The 17,656-nt window shown below is 37.1% G+C and overlaps 1 protein-coding gene across 1 annotated transcript; it reads left to right on the top strand.

Annotated features, from left to right (window-relative positions):
* Positions 1 to 619: 619 nt before the first annotated feature.
* Positions 620 to 13,692, top strand: LOC121411640. Its single transcript, XM_041604456.1, has 3 exons — positions 620 to 760; positions 12,527 to 12,607; positions 13,236 to 13,692. Exons 1-3 carry the CDS (start codon positions 671 to 673, stop codon positions 13,509 to 13,511), a joined length of 447 nt encoding a protein of 148 aa, XP_041460390.1. The 5' UTR covers positions 620 to 670; the 3' UTR covers positions 13,512 to 13,692.
* Positions 13,693 to 17,656: the final 3,964 nt, after the last annotated feature.

Below are 17,656 nucleotides of genomic sequence, written 5' to 3' on the forward strand. Positions count from 1 at the left end.
TGAAATTTTCAGTGTTATCAACTTGTTTGATTTTTCTCTTTTTATTCGAATCAACTTTTTCTTGGGATGGACTTGTCCTTTAAATTTGTGGTTGGGGTTTTGTATTATGTTTGAACAAATCAAGACAGAGCCATCTTCGACGATCGGATAGATACTCAAGATTGAGAAGTGAAATTGCCTAGACATTCCTGGAGTTATGATTTTCAGTGCGCTCTTCTTTATTGACTATAACGTAACAGACTTTTCTTTTGTTCATCCTTCGTGATGCACCTGACATGCATAATCAAGGACAGATCTAACACAGGTTACATAATATTTACTCATATCAAACTGACTTAGGCCTGCTCTTCGTAATCATCATCATCATCATCATCCATCATCATCATCCATCATCATCATCATCATCATCATCATCATCATCATCATCACCATCTTCATCATCATCTTCTTCATTATTGTTATAATCAACAACATTTTCATCGTTATCATCATTTTTGACATATTCAGTTCTTATTTTATCTCATTATCATCACCATTGTCATCACCAGCATCATCATTTCGCCGGCGGCAAGAACATCATCACCCTGCGATTGCCGCGCGAGCGAGCATTCCCAGAGCATTCCGGTCCTGCGCCATCTGCAGTTTGTACGTGAACAGTCAATAATGCAAAATGCTCGCCAAACTCAAATTTCTTCGACAAGAAGATAAAGCTTTACAAGAGATTGAGACGAAGCTCCGGGCTCAACTTAATCGTTTGAAGGTAGATACTGTGTATGATTTCATAAGCCATATTAAAATTGTATTTTAATATCGAAAAGTACTTTAGTATTCATAAACCTACCGCCTTGCCGTAGTTCCACCCAGTGCAGTCCGACGTGTCTGTTATTGTGTCGGCGTTGGTAAAGGATACAAAAATTGCGCTTGAATGGATCTTTTCCATTGAATAACAATTGCTGATAATAGTTCAATGAGAAATTGACAATATTTCTTCTTGGAAATATCAAAATTTCAAATAAATGCTGAGAAATGACTTCATTTTCCTCGCTGAATTTTGCTGAATTTACGAGCACTCACATAGCGCCCACTACCGTCCACGACTGATTATTTCGTCGATCGCTGGTCATTCCACTTTTACCAACCCGAAATATCCCTGCGAGTATCGTCTGCTAATTCCGTGTACGCTCGTCAATCAGCTGTTACAGCAATGCATCCGTCGAGTTTCTCCCCCAGCGAGTTCGTCGAGGAGCACAGTACAGGCAACGGTAACATCGAAAATAGATTGGTTAGCATAGAGAATAAAAAATGTATGGACCTTCTTACCCTTATGCTGTCCGTCCAACCTGTAGTTCACATGTTACCTTCATGTTACGTTCATGTAAACGTATGTTCATGAAAACGTACGTATTGGAGATGTTTCTGTGAAAAATTTTGGCTACAATTTTTCTCGTACGAAAAGGTGCAAGATTGGTTGAACCACGGGATACATCTTCTCCATGCATTGAACTACACTGCGATCGACATTGGCACGCTCGCTGAGCAAAACAGTCACATACACATTTTTGCGTGTACAACGTATGGTGTACGATGATTGTGTTCATGATTTTCACGTCATATTTCAACGCATGCATTGGGAAAGGGAAATGGGAAAAAGGGAGAAAAGAAAATGAAAATGAAAGGTAAACAAAAGGAAGAAGAAGAGAAGAAAACAATGAAATTGATAAGAAAAGGAAAAGAAAGAACATGGAGAGAAGAAAGGCGAGAAGAAAGGGAAGGAAAGAGGAAAATGAAGAGATGTAGGCCTCCGTAGGCCCTGCAAGTGAGACAATCGCGAAATACTAGTGATGGGGATTAAAAAAAAAAATATATATATATATATATATAAGAAATTGGAAAATGGAACGGGAATTTGTCTCGTGAAGGGGAAGGAAATGAGGAATAAGGAAACGGGAAATTAGAATGGAACGAGCTATTATGATAGCAGGGGCGTATCCAGCTTTCGCCAATATGGGGGGGGGGGGGTTCACCCATATTTTCCACGATCGATCGCTATAAGCGGGAGGGGAGGGGGGCTGGGGGATTTACCCCCCCCCCCCAATTTTTTCCAAAACCGTGTACAAAAACGTAAAAATTACCATATGATTGCGATTGTTTAATGGTCAGCCCACCCCCCTTGAAAACCATTCCGCGGCCCCTGTAATAGTCAACTTTATTCTCAACAGCATAAATGTTTAATCCTATAATCCCCTATTCAATAGTGCGAGCGTAAAGCGAGAGCTATAAGTTTTTTTGGAAATGTCATATTTTTTCCTGAAAAAACGTTCTTAGTAGTGATTTTGATCCTGAGCAAGATTCGTATATCTAACTAATAACTACTGCGAACATGAATCTGAAGCGCTAGCCTGATAGAAGGGGACCTGTTCTGATTGCAGTATATAGCCATGACGATACATTCATGTAGGCCTATTTTCAAAAATCGAGTAATGTGAGCGCGAAGTGAGAGCCGATCATTTTGACATTCAAACTAAGAAAATTGGCATTCTACAGTTCTATGCATTTTCTTTAATCCTGAACTGGATGGGTATATACAATACGAGCGCTAAGTGCGATGGGAAAAATTGAGATTTAGAGCTAAAACGGTACACAAGATGGGTATAACTAGGTATCTTCCTGCATCTATAATGCGAGCGCGATGTGCGAGCAGAATATTTTTGATATTAGATAGGAAAACGTCAATATATAAGCACTAGATTCAAACACTGACAATGACAATTGTAAATTGGAGTTAGATCGCACTTAAGATTCGAGCGCGAAGCGCGAGCTGATATTCTATTTTTTGTCATCATATGAAAATGGTAATTATCGTCCTATTAGTCTCCCTAATCGCGAGACTGAAACTTGTCGACATTCTGAAAAAAGGACAATATAATTGTTGGAAATTCATGAAATTGTTAATTATCTCATAAGCTCGATGAGAGCGAGAAATTTGTTGATATCAAGTTCGGAAAATTGGATATTCTAAGCATTTTTGTATTTATGAATAGAAAGCACAAATCACGAACCGAAAATTTTGATAAATTGTCATAAAAGAATTTTTGAATAGTTTGTTTTAGAGTTAAATTTCTCACCAATCAAATTGCGAGCGTGCAGCGCTAGCTGATAGGTTTTGACAATTAGACCTGAATAGGAATGTTTCGAGAATTTATGGAATATATGAGTACTAGAGAATGGGTACTTGACAAAAAATGCTAGGTAGCGCGTAGCGTGAGCTGCATTGATAATGATACCATAAAACGGATTACGGCTGCAATTAAAAAATGTAAATCAAACAAAATAACAACAGCTCGATGTCCGAGCTAAAATAGGTTTTGTATATCATATATATATATATATATATATATATATATATATATATATATATATATATATATATATATATATATATATATATATATATACATACATAGGTTTTGACAATTAGACCTGAATAGGATTATTTTGAGAATTTATGAGTACTAGAGAATGGGTACTTGACAAATAATGCTAGCTAGCATACCATATCGGCCTGTTGAGGAAGATTTGTATCTCGACATCAAACATGCAAGTGCGAGCGCGAGCGAAAAACTTATCGTGATATTTTGCTCCGCCACTATATAGGGGGACCAGGGTACTTCGCCCCTGGATCGGCCTATGTGATAACGATGAAGATGAATTTAAAAATAAAGAAAAGGGATAAGGAAAAGTGGAAAGTGGAATTAGGCCCAGAAAAACACCTCCGGATTGACGATCGAGGAGTATAAAAAAAAAGAACGGGAGGAAAAAAAATGTGATGACGTATGTGCCATAATGTCTGGAATAGCTTGCTAATTTGTTATTGCTGAATTTCGGCGAGGTTTCGGAGGTACCAACCCAGCATTTTATCCTAGTTATTAAATGCTAAATCCTAGCCAAAGAATTTGGGGGCATACCCCATGCACCCCCCCCCCCATTTTCGTTTTTACCGCCATGTATGTATGGGTGTCCAGTGTCGGTTTTCATGGGATTGGATAACTGACACAATTAAGTTTGGTCCCTGATGGGAGTATTTAATTTTTTTTACATTTAGGCCTATAATTTATTATTATCATTATGATTACTTTTTAAAGGGGGGGGGGGGGGGGTGGTTAGTTCCATAACCAGTCTAAGGCCTATAATTTTTTTATTAACATTATGATTATTTTTTGAGGGGGGTGGTCAGTTCCATAACCAGTCCAAAATTTGTACGGGGGGCACGAGTGCATAAAAGGATAAAATTATTACTATTGAAAAGCTACGAGCGAGCAATCTTTTTTTACCATTTGAATTCAATACAAAAATATAACTTTGTGTTATATTTTGACGTGATACTCATGTTTCACCCTTCTCTTTTACTATTCTTTTCTCTTCAATGGGGGGGGGGTCAAATGCACCATGATGGGGGAAGACCAAGTCTAATAAGTGCTAAAAGGACTATATCAGCAATGCTAGCGGGAGTTTCGATGGTACCAGAATAATGATCATAATAATGTACTCCCTCCTTATCATGAACATACTTGTCATTATAATTCATAAAAACTTATGACTGTCGAATTAAGGGAAGTTCCTATCCCCCTCCCCCCCCCTCCCCGAACTCCGAGCAATTCCTGGAGGGTATCGGACTCGTATTATTTTGGAGAGAAATGGGGAGAGGGGAGTATTAGATGTGCATGCGCGTAAATGGATCTCAATTTATTTGAAAGGGGGAAGAGGTCATGTCCTCGATATCAATCGATGGTAGTGGGTTATTTATGTTTCGTTCTCGGTGTTTTTTGTACAGTATAATGTAATTTTAGGGTATATCTTAATTTTTTTGGTGTATATGAAAATTCACGAATATGGTATTATGAAAAATGATAGAGAAATGTTACTTCAGCTACCTCCAAGCACTATGGGAGAATTGTGAAGCGGATATTGAACGCAATTTGTGAACGCAAAGCGCGAACTGATATTTTGGAATATGAATTTAGAACTTTTCTTGTATTTCATGAAGAGTATGTGTATTGCTGAATAAAAAAAGACAATTAATATTCGAATCGTGAGCAGAATAATTTGTACTTATTGACTAGACTTGAAAAATAGTTTAGGGCAGTTGATATCCTCTTGAACATGTTGAACAGATTGTTATGTCGCTCAAGTCAATGCGAGTACGAAGCGTGAGCAAATTTTCTGTTTATATTATGAACTATTTCTTTTTTTATTATCTATCCCTTCCCAATTAAGTTTTATAATACTTTCTTCCTTCTTTTATAATTTTCTTCCCTAACTCATCTTTTCATTCCCTCTTTTTCTTATAGCTTCCCTTTTCGCCGCCAATAGAGGGGGAGGGGCTATAAGTGGCCGCTTCGCCCCCATGGATTTGTAAGCCTTGCCTATACATGATCCTGTCATCATTACAGAATATTTTCACTTTAAACTTTCACAGGGGTCGACGGATCGTCCCCCTTTTTGGCGGAGCAAAAACCAAAAAAAAAGGGGGGAGAAATAAGTGAAATAAATTAGAGAAGGAAGACGAATGAATGAAATAAAATGAGGGAAGACTTGGAAAATAAACAAATCTTTCATGTCACTTTATAAAATTTTTGCTCACTGTTCGTGCTCGCATAGCCTGCATTCTAGGTGATTTACATATCATGCACAATATAGTTTGAAGTATCAAATTTTTAAAGTCTGTATACAGAACATACTTCAGCTCAGTAATCGAACTTTAATTCAAAAAGTTACAAATTGATTTTTAGAAAGTGTTCTGTAAAAATGTCACTTTTATGGTCTGAATATTAGTATCTTCTACTCGCGCTGTGTAAAATTTGATTGGTTTATAGGTAATAGGCCTATATACCTATATTATTTTCTATACCTATACGCCTACCTATTACGCTTTGCTCTCGCATCATTGTTCAGTGATATACCTATCCTGTTCGCGTTTACAAAAAAAAAAGCCTTCGAGTTCCCTTCTTTAGGTAAAAAAAAATTGCGCTCGCGCTATTTGATTGGTGAAACATGTAACGCATTCATTGTTAAATGCAAAAAGTCCTTGACAAGGTCCCTTTCGATCAGATCAAAACGTATATTACAGATTTCTACTCACTCTTCGCAATAATTATTTAGTTGCATACACAATTTGTTTAGGACCACAAACATTAATTGCCGGGCCTAGATTGATCAAATTTTAGGACAAAACACATAAAATTTAAAAAACTAAATTAGCTGGCTCTTCGCGCTCGAACTATTTAGATAAAGCTTATGAGATTATCATATATTCATGCCAATTTTTAAGAATAAAGGTATAGTGGTGCTCCCCTTCAAATAGTACACAAATCAAGCTTCTAGCTGCCAATCGGGAAAAATATGGCAGAAACAAATCCGCCTCCCCACCCCCATCAGCGAAGGCTGGTACCATGCAGAGGCGTCGATCCTGGGGGGGCAGGGGGGGCGATCGCCCCACCAATGAAAATATTGGGGGGCAAACATATCATTTTACCCCCCCCCCCCCCAATAATTCCGGATATGCATTAAAAAACAAGATTGTAATGTTCAGCAAGCGAGATGGTGATACACAACTCGTTCTTTATTTAAAATCGTGCTCAAAATGTCCGCTTTTCAGATTGGAATATACAAATTTTCAGCTCGCGCTTCGCGCTCGCATCATTTCTGTAGCAAAAACCCATACTTTTCATGATTAAATAGGTGAATGTCAATGTCCCACTTTCAGTTCTAAGCCTCAAAAGAACTCCTTCGATTTGCAATCATTCTTTCTTTGATATATATCTTGTTCTTCATCAAAAATGTCCACTAAACTGTTTTTCAGATCGAAATATCAAAATTTTCAGCTCGCATCTATTGTTCTTTTAGATACAAATCTTATCATTGGTACCAAAAATGCTTAGAATATCAAGTTTTCAGGTCAGAATATAAGGAAATTTCAGCTCACTCTCGGCACTCGTACTATCTGTGTAGTGAGATATGTATCCTCCTCATGAGTTACTACAAACAGTCCTAAACAGGCACGCTTTTCCTGTCAGTATACTAAAAAAAAATCAGCTCGCGCTTCGCGCTCGCATTAATTTGTGAGATACGTGTCTGGGTCTCATGAGTCATATATATATATGTATATATACATATATATTTATGTGTGTGTGTGTGTGTGGTGTGTGGGTGAGTGTTTTGTACGATCGAGCGCCTTTGGAACATTAATGATTTTGCCCCCCAATCTGAAAAATGGATCGACGCCCCCGGTACCATGTCTGTCTCCGATATATTAGTTGTAAAGATGCCTCTAAAAGAGCTATGTTCTTCTTTACTAAATTGTATTTCTGCTCAGACTCATTAGGAAGGTGCAAATTGGAAACTTGAAACTGAGCATGTACCCATTGCCATTATTTTGACCAGGGTATAGGTGCATGAACAACGTTTGTTTCTTAGCAATCTTGGGACAAGAACGATTTATCAGTATAATGTTCAGTCAATATCAAATTGGAATGAATGTGTCAGGCAAGCTCAAAAATTACAGTAAAAAGGTTCTTATAAAATTCTACGTTTTGAAGAAAGTTTGAAATGGTCACTCGTTTCGTGTTAGATGTCAAGTAAGATTTTTTTTTATTTATTAGAACGGGTAAAATGAACATTGAGCATTGTCACAGCACCCCCAGTAACAATATAGATCATCCTCCCTGGCCAGGTCCATGATTATTTCAATGCACTATGAATTATGTTGCAATTAAAAATTTAGGCCGATAACGCACCATATTTTTTTTTAGCTTTTCTCTCATAAATACAGTCCGATTGACAATATCCTGATATTTATCCATTTTATAATGAGGGACGTACATGTGTATGTGCATGACTTGTTTGTAAAGTTAGAAACGGAAAGTTGCAATAAAGTTTTGAAGCCATCGTTGTCAGAACAAATTCCCAACGACGCGATTTTAGCCCCTCCCCCTTCTTCAGTTCTTTCTTTCTTTATAATTTCTCTCTTGCAATTTTTCCTTCTCGTTCTCAGTTTCTTCTTGTGCTTATAATGACTGGAACAATGTGCTTATAATTAAATCATTGTCCCTGCTATTTTTGCATTGCGCACATGGTTCAATGTCCACCCCAGAAAGTATTGATTTGAATCAATTAATTAAAAAAATCAAACACTGCATAATTTTGAAAATTTCACGAAAACCGGATGTAAAATGAAAGAAATGAAATTGTTTGAATAGTCTTAGAGATTTGAAAATAAGGACCAACTTGAATGCAACCATCAAAATGTAATCCACAACGGTTATTCCACATATTCAGGAACAAATAACACTTTTTGACACATTTCAATGAGGAGGACTTAGATAGTCATATTTGATACACGTCGTCAGTCAGACCAGGATGTGCATATAAATTACTGTTATGTGAAATTATGATCATAAAAAAAGTTTACATCCCATTTTGATGAAATGTTCAGTGCTTGGATTTTTCTTTTTATTCAAATAAACTTTTTTGTTGCGATGGACTCCGTTCAATTGATCGCTATGCTTCTCATGTGGATATAGGACAGTTAGTTGCAGCTAAGTGCCCGTTGCCATTTTTTCCATGATGACCCCGCCCCCACAAAAAAACACGTTATAAAAATAATATATTCATTCAGTCTAAAGTTATAAGAAGGTAAAATCTGCGCACATCGATCACTGAATATATGTATAGAGATCTGAAAAGTGAGATAGATATTCATAACAGTAATATGGCGTCATGCAGTGTACCCCCCCCCCATGGCAGTTATAAAGACAAAGGAGAAGTATGGAGAAAAGTATGACGATCGACCAACATTTCATTTTTTGGCAGGCCTATTTAGTTAGTGGTTTACCATGTGAAATTTTGGAAAAATATACTTTCAAACTGAATGTCATTTTATGTTTTGTTTGACAAAAAATACTCTTTTGTTTTTGTTTATCTGTTTATATATATATATTCTTGTTTTGAACAAAATGTTGGCAATTGCCGGTGACGTTCTGTAATAAATTCCATAACTTTATGTACAAGTTCATTACTATTTCCATAGGATTGCCAGTTTTCCAAAATTGGACACTGACATACTGAGTTTTAGTTAGAGCTCGATTATCTGTGGGCAGGAGATGAATTCATATGTTCTCCTGACAGAACATCAGTGACTGAGAAAAGTGAACATGCATTGACCAGGGATTTGCATATCCTGCATGGATTCTAACTACATGTACGTGTACAACCAGTGGACTGAACTGTCCATGACCTTTTATTACTACGAGTACAGTATAAATTCAGCGTGCAGGGCAAACCTCCTTACGTAACCTGCAGTGATTCTTCAACACAAAAACACACATCCCGGCCTCGCACACACACACGTATCATGCAAGTGAATGAAATTCCCATAGGCCAGGCCGATACATACACACATAGCCAACGTGCATAGTGAAGCTAGTCTATAAATTCAAACACTGGTAACCCAAAGACGGTTTGTATATAATTTTATTGAGAAATCGGCGCATTTCCAAAAAATAAAACAGGATGCATAATCTTGGAAATTCGTTTGTAAGGGTTTCTTTCTGTTGGTTTTATTTCCCCTTTTTTCTCTTTATTCATCAGAATCATAGAATAAACTTTTTTTATTAAACGATCTGAAACAACATATGAGCCGAGACTAACACGCGGGAAGTCAGAGAAGAACCGAAAAGATGTGTTTTTTTTCCAGTTCTGTGCCAGTTGTGTATTCATTCTATATTCAGTTTTACAAATTGTTCCCGTGTTATATCGACAGTTAGAGAGCATATTTAACAGCGTATCACACCGTGGTTCCACTTCTTTTTTTTTAAATGAGGACGATCGGGTTTGTTTATCGAATGCAAGCCCCAGCCGAGGCAAGAGCAAGGAAGGTAGGAAAACAGAGTGATGTTGCATGTAACGTAAAGTAATATCGATATGGGATCGAGGATTTTAGATCTAAAGTCTAATCTGATGCAAGAAAAAAAAAGGAAAACGCAATGTATCAACATCAACGAGCCTTGTAATTGTAAACTGAGCTGAGTGACAACTAAATTGTGTAGCGGACTACATTGTCGTTCTCGCGTAGCACACGCACGGCAGCAGTGGTGATCCGCCCGCAGGACCTAGGCTATGGTATCTTTGAAACTTTATCGGGTATCCCCGCAGAGTTAAATTCACACAAAAAAGAGCATAATTTATCATGAAAAACACCATTTCATTTCATATCATCTACATCATGACTGTTTTAGGGCATACACATTCATATTACATACAAATTAATTAGAATGGTGACAGGCCGATTTCGAGGAATTTACCAAAACTATCCACCCTCTTTAAACTTAAAGCCAAGATAAAGGCTTAAAAACAGGTTATATCATAACCTTGTTCATTGAATGAGTGGGCTTAAATTATATTTTGGGATAGCTGGTGAAGTGGACTGCTGTTGTATCCTCTTCCAGACATGATGTTTTACTGATGATGAGATGAGACGATAGCGAGTTGAAGTGGACTGCTGTTGTTGAGCATCCAGATCCACCAATTTGCATCATGCCTAGTCTTGAGGACGCAATGATGATGATTTTTTTAGATATGTCTTACATTTCTTCATCATTGACGTCTTGACACTCTCTCCATAATGCCTTCAGCGAACGACCAAAACAAAGATGGATTTCCCCCCAAAATCCATCTTTTTAAACCGAAATGACTAGAATTTTGTTAATTTTATTAATTCTTACACCTTCCTACGCCTAATGCGTAGGAAGGTTTTAAATATTACTTTAAAAAATGTAAAAAAATGAAGATTTCTTACCCAACTGATGCCGCGTAGACCTCTCGTTCCACATGTAAACAACGGAAATACAATAGCGTTGACCCTTGATTGAACCGCTTATGTATGACGTACTTCCGGAAAGCAATGCCGTCTTAACGAACAATTTAGAGATAAAAAATCTTATTTAACAAATATTAAAATTTATTTCGTGATCATAAATAATTCATATCAATATATATAAATTATTTATGATCACGAAATAATTTTGATATTTGTTAAATAAGATTTTTTATCTCTAAATTGTTCGTTAAGACGGCATTGCTTTCCGGAAGTACGTCATACATAAGCGGTTCAAGGGTCGACGCTATTGTATTTCCGTTGTTTACATGTGGAACGAGAGGTCTACGCGGCATCAGTTGGGTAAGAAATCTTCATTTTTTTTACATTTTTTAAAGTAATATTTAAAACCTTCCTACGCATTAGGCGTAGGAAGGTGTAAGAATTAATAAAATTAACAAAATTCTAGTCATTTCGGTTTAAAAAGATGGATTTTGGGGGGAAATCCATCTTTGTTTTGGTCGTTCGCTGAAGGCATTATGGAGAGAGTGTCAAGACGTCAATGATGAAGAAATGTAAGACATATCTAAAAAAATCATCATCATTGCGTCCTCAAGACTACATCATGCCCATGAGTCATGAGATTCGCCGTGCATAGGAAATCTCAGGCACAACACTAACCCAGGGAACACTTCCTTGGGTTTATGAGTAAACCCTGAAAATTTATTTTTAGGGGGCAAGACTTCCCATTATTACTGAGGCATTAGATACATGCCAGGAGGCTCCTACATCTAGAGAGTAAAAAGCATTCACTAATGTGTGCTTACTCTCCATGGAGCCAGGGATTGCGTCCCATTCATGTGCGTGTACCGCAACAAAAACTGAAAATTTGTCCCCTGAGATTTCTACTTTCCATTCACATGTTCTAAAAGATCTAGCCCTAAATCATGTAAATGGGATACAACTTCATTACAGACATTTCTACAATATTTATTTCATTTTTAAACAAGAATTCATTAAAAAACGAGAAAAATATGAAAAGACGGGCGAAAATTTTATGTCGCCTTCTTTTTTTCTTTGTTTTTCGCCAAAGGGAGACTTTTTTCCAATACTAGAATGAAAAAACATTGATTTTTTAACAATTAAGAGTCAGAGTACTCAGAAGCTTATTTTAAAAAGAATGGTTGAATTATATGTCCCATGGAATGTAAATCTTTTAACCACTTGGAATAACGATAGAATCTTAAAAAAGCATGCTGTCATTTCTGGTAAATATGTTTGATTAGGGGTCACAAAAAATGAGAGGATTTCTGTGGTATGGTATCCATTTACTACACCTGGGTGGAGAGTGGTAAATACAGATATAAAGGCCTTGAAAAAGAATGCGAGTTTTGCACCCCTTGTGTTTCAAAGTCCGGTGACTTATTCACTGAGCCTCAGCACCGCTATATTATGTAATAGATGGGCTGAAGATGTCAGTCATGGCCCTGCTCACTTTCCATTTATGTTATTGCATGACTTCATAATTCATACTTGTGTGTATATAGTCAACATGTCTCCATCGTAATCCTTACAAAAGTTTCAGCAGTGATTATCTTACAAATTTAGTAGATGTCAAATCAATTTTTCTTCATTTTTTCCATTGTATTTATACAGCAAGAGGAACGCGTCTTAAGACGCCAAATGAGGAAAACTCATGAAAGAAGCTTGAGTGAGGATGATCAGGAAAGTGTAAAGGTATTACTTCATTTGTTCAGTTGCTCACATTTGTTATTGACCATCCTGTCTAACAGCACAACTTTTGTCTTAAGTAAGGCTTTGGTACAGCAAAAGGTTGATATTGTGAATTATACCCAACAGTGCCGACACCAAATTTCAACTAAAATCCTGATCTTGCATTTAGGGCTGTATCTGGATTTTTTTTCTGTCATTAAAAGTTACCGTTTAAACTGCTATTCTACAAGTGTAGAGATTGGACATTTAGAAAATTACATTAAAAAAATCAAATCAGGAAATTCTCAGCCAATACTATTCTTGACAATTGGTTGTATGCAAAAGAAATACAAAAGTTAGTTACTTTTGTATGATTAGGCAACAATGAAATTATTTATTCCTTTAAAATTGTTAAATGAAATCTGTTTGTTTCCTATCATCCCGACCATAACCATTTCAGGACCTACATGTGATCCTTCAGGATCTGCATGTGTAGCTAGTGGTAAAGTAACCATTTCTGATTGTCAAAATCAAGTTGAATTGACTATAATTAGTTTGCCTATTTGTTCTTGTTTTTAGACAGATTGTATATCCAGACAATATGTCAATCCAGAATAACCAATATTTTTTTTTCTCTCATGGATTTGAACAGGAACCCGAGGCACACGTGGATGATGAAATAATCAATCAAGAACCATTGGAAGATCTCAATGAGAGAGCAACCTCCATACTACAAATGTGTCAGGCCCAATACATGGAAGAAAAGATAGATACAGAGGAAGAAGAAGAGGAGGAGGATGAAATCGAAGAAGAGAACGCAGGTGATATGGATGGGGGAGTGGAAGATGAAATTGGAGCAGAGTATAAAAAGCTCTTTAAAGAGATGAGAGCTGAAGTGGACTACGAAGACGAGTTTGAAGATTGTTGAGTGAAGGTTTTGTATGGATAACTTGTGAAACCATTGTCATGCAAGTCGAGGAATGGAAGCCGAATGCCAAAGTCGAGGGTTGAGGATCAACATGCTCTTAGAGCAGAAAGCGGGAGAGGAAGCAAAATGTTACCAGGAAAGAGTTGACGAGACATGATGAGTGAAGTCAATTCTGTGACATTTAAATAGTCTGTATTGAAGTTCAGTTTAACTTTGGCCATGGTCTAACTCTCTGCTGGAATGGTGGGAAGCCGAATTCCTGCTCTTCACCGTAAAAAGATTGGGCTACTATGATTCATAAAAAGACTGGTGTTGAGGGCCTGATTCAGCCCCTTTTATGACTTTGTCCATTGACCATGTTACACATGCTGCCGAACTTTGGCAAAAGGAAGCATGTTACAAAAGTATAATTTTTGTGTAAATGAGCAATGTTTGTATTTTACATAGGCATCAATGCAATTTAACAGCATATTTTCTTCAATATATTCCCAAATTTTGCCTGAATGTGCAACATACAAAGGGTGTTTCAGAAACAACAATAACTCAAATTTCACTTGCTTCCTGTTGCCCAAGCTAGGCCATCATGGCATGATCTACAAAACTTCAAATTATAATTCCCATACTGTTATAAAAAATTCAAGTGTCGATACAGTGATAAAAATGAACCCGTACTGTGTTTATGTCACAATAGGCTATCAATATTTCTTCCATAAATTTTGGTGAGTTTGTATTTTGTGACAGAAATACACTAGATGCCAAACTCTGTGATTGACATAGATGCTTTTACGTGAACAAGTTCCGCATTGAATGACACAACTCGTCCATTATTTTTGGGTAGAAAATGAAATTCCTACTGTGTTTGTGTCTGCAAGTAATTGAACTCAAATGTTTGATGCTATTGTTAAGAAAGATGAGGTTTAACATTTGTCAGCCACTTCTTGATCAAACTTGCTCTCAATAACTGGATAAATTCTTGAGTAATTCAAGGTAATATCGTATGATGGACTCAATTTCATTCTAGCTGACAAAGCATTTAAGAACTATAGCACCATCCCTCCCAGTGCTACCCTTCCGTTTAAGATCATCAGTAGTGTAATTCATTTTGATATTAGAATATATCATGAATATATTTCAATGAGAGAAATGAGACTTGAGGAAATTTGAGACCAGATTATGATAGGTCATTCATTTGCTTACAGCCCATTTGTTATCAGTTTCTGATTTACCAAACAATGCTTGACTTACAAAAAAAATGTTCAGTAACATCAGTTATTTTTTTTTTCCTTTTTAGTGTTGATCATTCATTCATTCATTCATTTATTCATTTTTTCCAACAAAATTTAGAAGCAATAATTACAATAAATTCCCATTCAAGATTATGTACATTGCAGGAAAAGAAATTAATGTTGAGCAAGTTTGAAACTGAGGCCAGTATGTGAGATTAAGATGCTGTATCTCAGTTGGCTTTCGAATATTCCAATTGATGTTCTGAGTTTTTCTTAAATGACCACATCAGTGATTGTGTATGAGATAAGTTTATTTTTCTGCCATGGTATTCTTCAAACAATTACAGAGGTTTGGAAAGTGTAGAGAAAGAATAAACAAGTTTGGAATGAAATGTCTCATTTGGAAAAGAAAGCTCTTCCTGGCAGAAATCTTAGTCTTTGCTGAAGTAAAAAGCAAGTTATGTTTAAGAAAGAAGAGTGCTTAGAGTCCTTGTCAAGGAGTTTTTATCTCTGGCTGAGAGCAAATTTGTCAGTTAAAATCAAACAAGCTGGTTCTTAACATGCTTGTTATGCTACAAAATAAATTTGTGTAAAATAAAGTAAAAAGGGTTTAATAATAGTCTTTGTTGTATGAAGATAGAAGAATGAGTAAGAGATGAGGGTGGGGATGAGATAAGGAAGAGAGTATTGAAAGGAGTGGGGAAGGGGGGGGGGCAGAGAAAGAGAGGGGGAGGCATGAGGTATAGTGACAGAGTCGTGAAAGTGGTTTATTTTCAATTCGTCTAGTGCCAATTTGTCCTATTGCCAATTTTTCCACTCACCATTTCGTCTAATAACCAGTTGGTCCTATAGCCATTTAGTCCATTTACCATTTGGTCTAAGTATTAATTGTGCAAATGAATGAACATGAAATGGATATAAGACCAACTGGTCATGAAATGGTGATTAGACGAATTGATGATTGGACCAAATAGTTATTGGACGTTAGGTGGAATGGCATTAGACTAAAGGAAAGTAGACCGTGTGGTGAGTGGACGAGTTTGCAGTAGACGAATTGGTAATTTAATGTGAAAGTGAGGGACAGAGAAAGCAAGGGAGAGGGGTGAGGGGATGACGTACAGGGAGATAGTAGTGAAAGGGAGGGAGGGACAGAGAAAGCGAGGAGGGAAGGGGATGAGGCACAGGGAGGGAATAGTGACGGAGAAAGTGAGGTATAGGGAAAGTAGTGGAAAGGAGTGAGGGACAGAGAAAGCGAGGGGGAGGGAAGGGGATGAGGCACAAGGAGGGTATAGTGACAGAGAAAATGAGGTATAGGGAGAGAGTAGTGGAAAGGAGTGAGGGACAAAGAAAGTGAGGGGGAGGGAAGGGGATGAGGCACAGGGAGGGAATAGGAAGGGGATGAGGCACAAGGAGGGAATAGTGACAAAGAAAGTGAGGTATAGGGAGAGAGTAGTGAAAGGGAGGGAGGCACAGAGAAAGAGAGGGGGAGGGAAGGGGATGAGGCACAGGGAGGGTATAGTGACAGAGAAAGTGAGGTATAGGGAGAGAGTAGTGAAAGGGAGGGAGGCACAGAGAAAGAGAGGGGGAGGGAAGGGGATGAGGCAAAGAGAGGGAATATTGACAGAGACAGTGAGGTAGGGGATGAGGTACAGGCAGAGTAGTGAAAGGGAGTGAGGGACAGAGAAAGAGCGCAGGACAGGAGTAGCCTAGAGCAGAGAGAGGGGAGGTCAGAATGTGCAGAGAGAGATAGGTTAGGGGAAGTATAGTAAAGAGAGAGAAGACTGCTATAAGTACAAGCCATTGCCAAGATTTCCTGTTAGCTAAGTAAATGACTCCAGAAAAGACTACTTCGGATGGGGGGGGGGGGCATAACGGCCCTCAACTTTTTTGTAAATAATAGGCTGGACAAGTTTTGTTACTTCTCTAAAGTTCTGAGACCAAAATCTGTGGGTACGCGGTTATGAAATTATACATTATGCAAGTCAGTTCCAAAGTCAATACAAAATGTGTTTTCAGCAAAAATCAATAAATGAATGATTGCAGTATTTTACTTTTATTAGCAACACTAATGATGTCGCTGATGCCCAAAAAAAATTGTTGAAAATATAAAGTAAAATATGTAAATTACAAAAGAAAAACTTAAAAATACATCAGAAATTAATTTTGCTGATATTTTTTATTTATATAAAATACAATATGTAAAATGGATGAAATTACCTATGCAATTGCATAGATTATGACTCTAGTACCTTCATACAAATTTTTGTCATGATACTGCACTTCCTGTCTGGGAGTGACATGAATCAAAATACCCTACGACTGTATTGGGGTAAAAAAATGATATTGGGGTAGATTTACCCTTCAATGTTCAATTTAGACACACAATAAAAAGGAAGAGGCAGGCTGGATTTACAGTTTGACATTTATTCATGGGCATGATGTATCACTGTTACATGGTTTTTACAGCTTGTGATTAAATACACAATATCATGCTGCTCTTATTTACACTCCATTGAAGAGAAATAAAAAGCAAAATGAAATGTGGAGTTACATGTACATGTAGTCCTGAAGCCCAACGCACAATATGCAATCCTAATTTCAAAGAAATTGTAATAACATTTGATATGAACAATAAAATTTTAGCAATCAGAGTTCAGAACAGTGGTAGGACTACTGAAATCAAACTTGAGTCCAGTTCCCTGTAGAATTAAAAGATAATTCAATTCCAAATCGTAATGACCTCATCATTGGCTGCGACTTGTAGCTGCCTGATTTGGATTTACTCAGACCACAGGGCTTTCCGCAAATTGAAATCATGATTTTATTGTTCCTAACATGCCAGACTTCAAATGAAATCATTTCAATTCATGTAACTTTCATTATATTAAAGGTATTGTTTAACATTGTGGGCAGCTGATT

The sequence above is a fragment of the Lytechinus variegatus genome, chromosome 3, assembly GCF_018143015.1.
Source record: "Lytechinus variegatus isolate NC3 chromosome 3, Lvar_3.0, whole genome shotgun sequence".
NCBI classification, from domain to species: Eukaryota; Metazoa; Echinodermata; class Echinoidea; order Temnopleuroida; family Toxopneustidae; genus Lytechinus; species Lytechinus variegatus.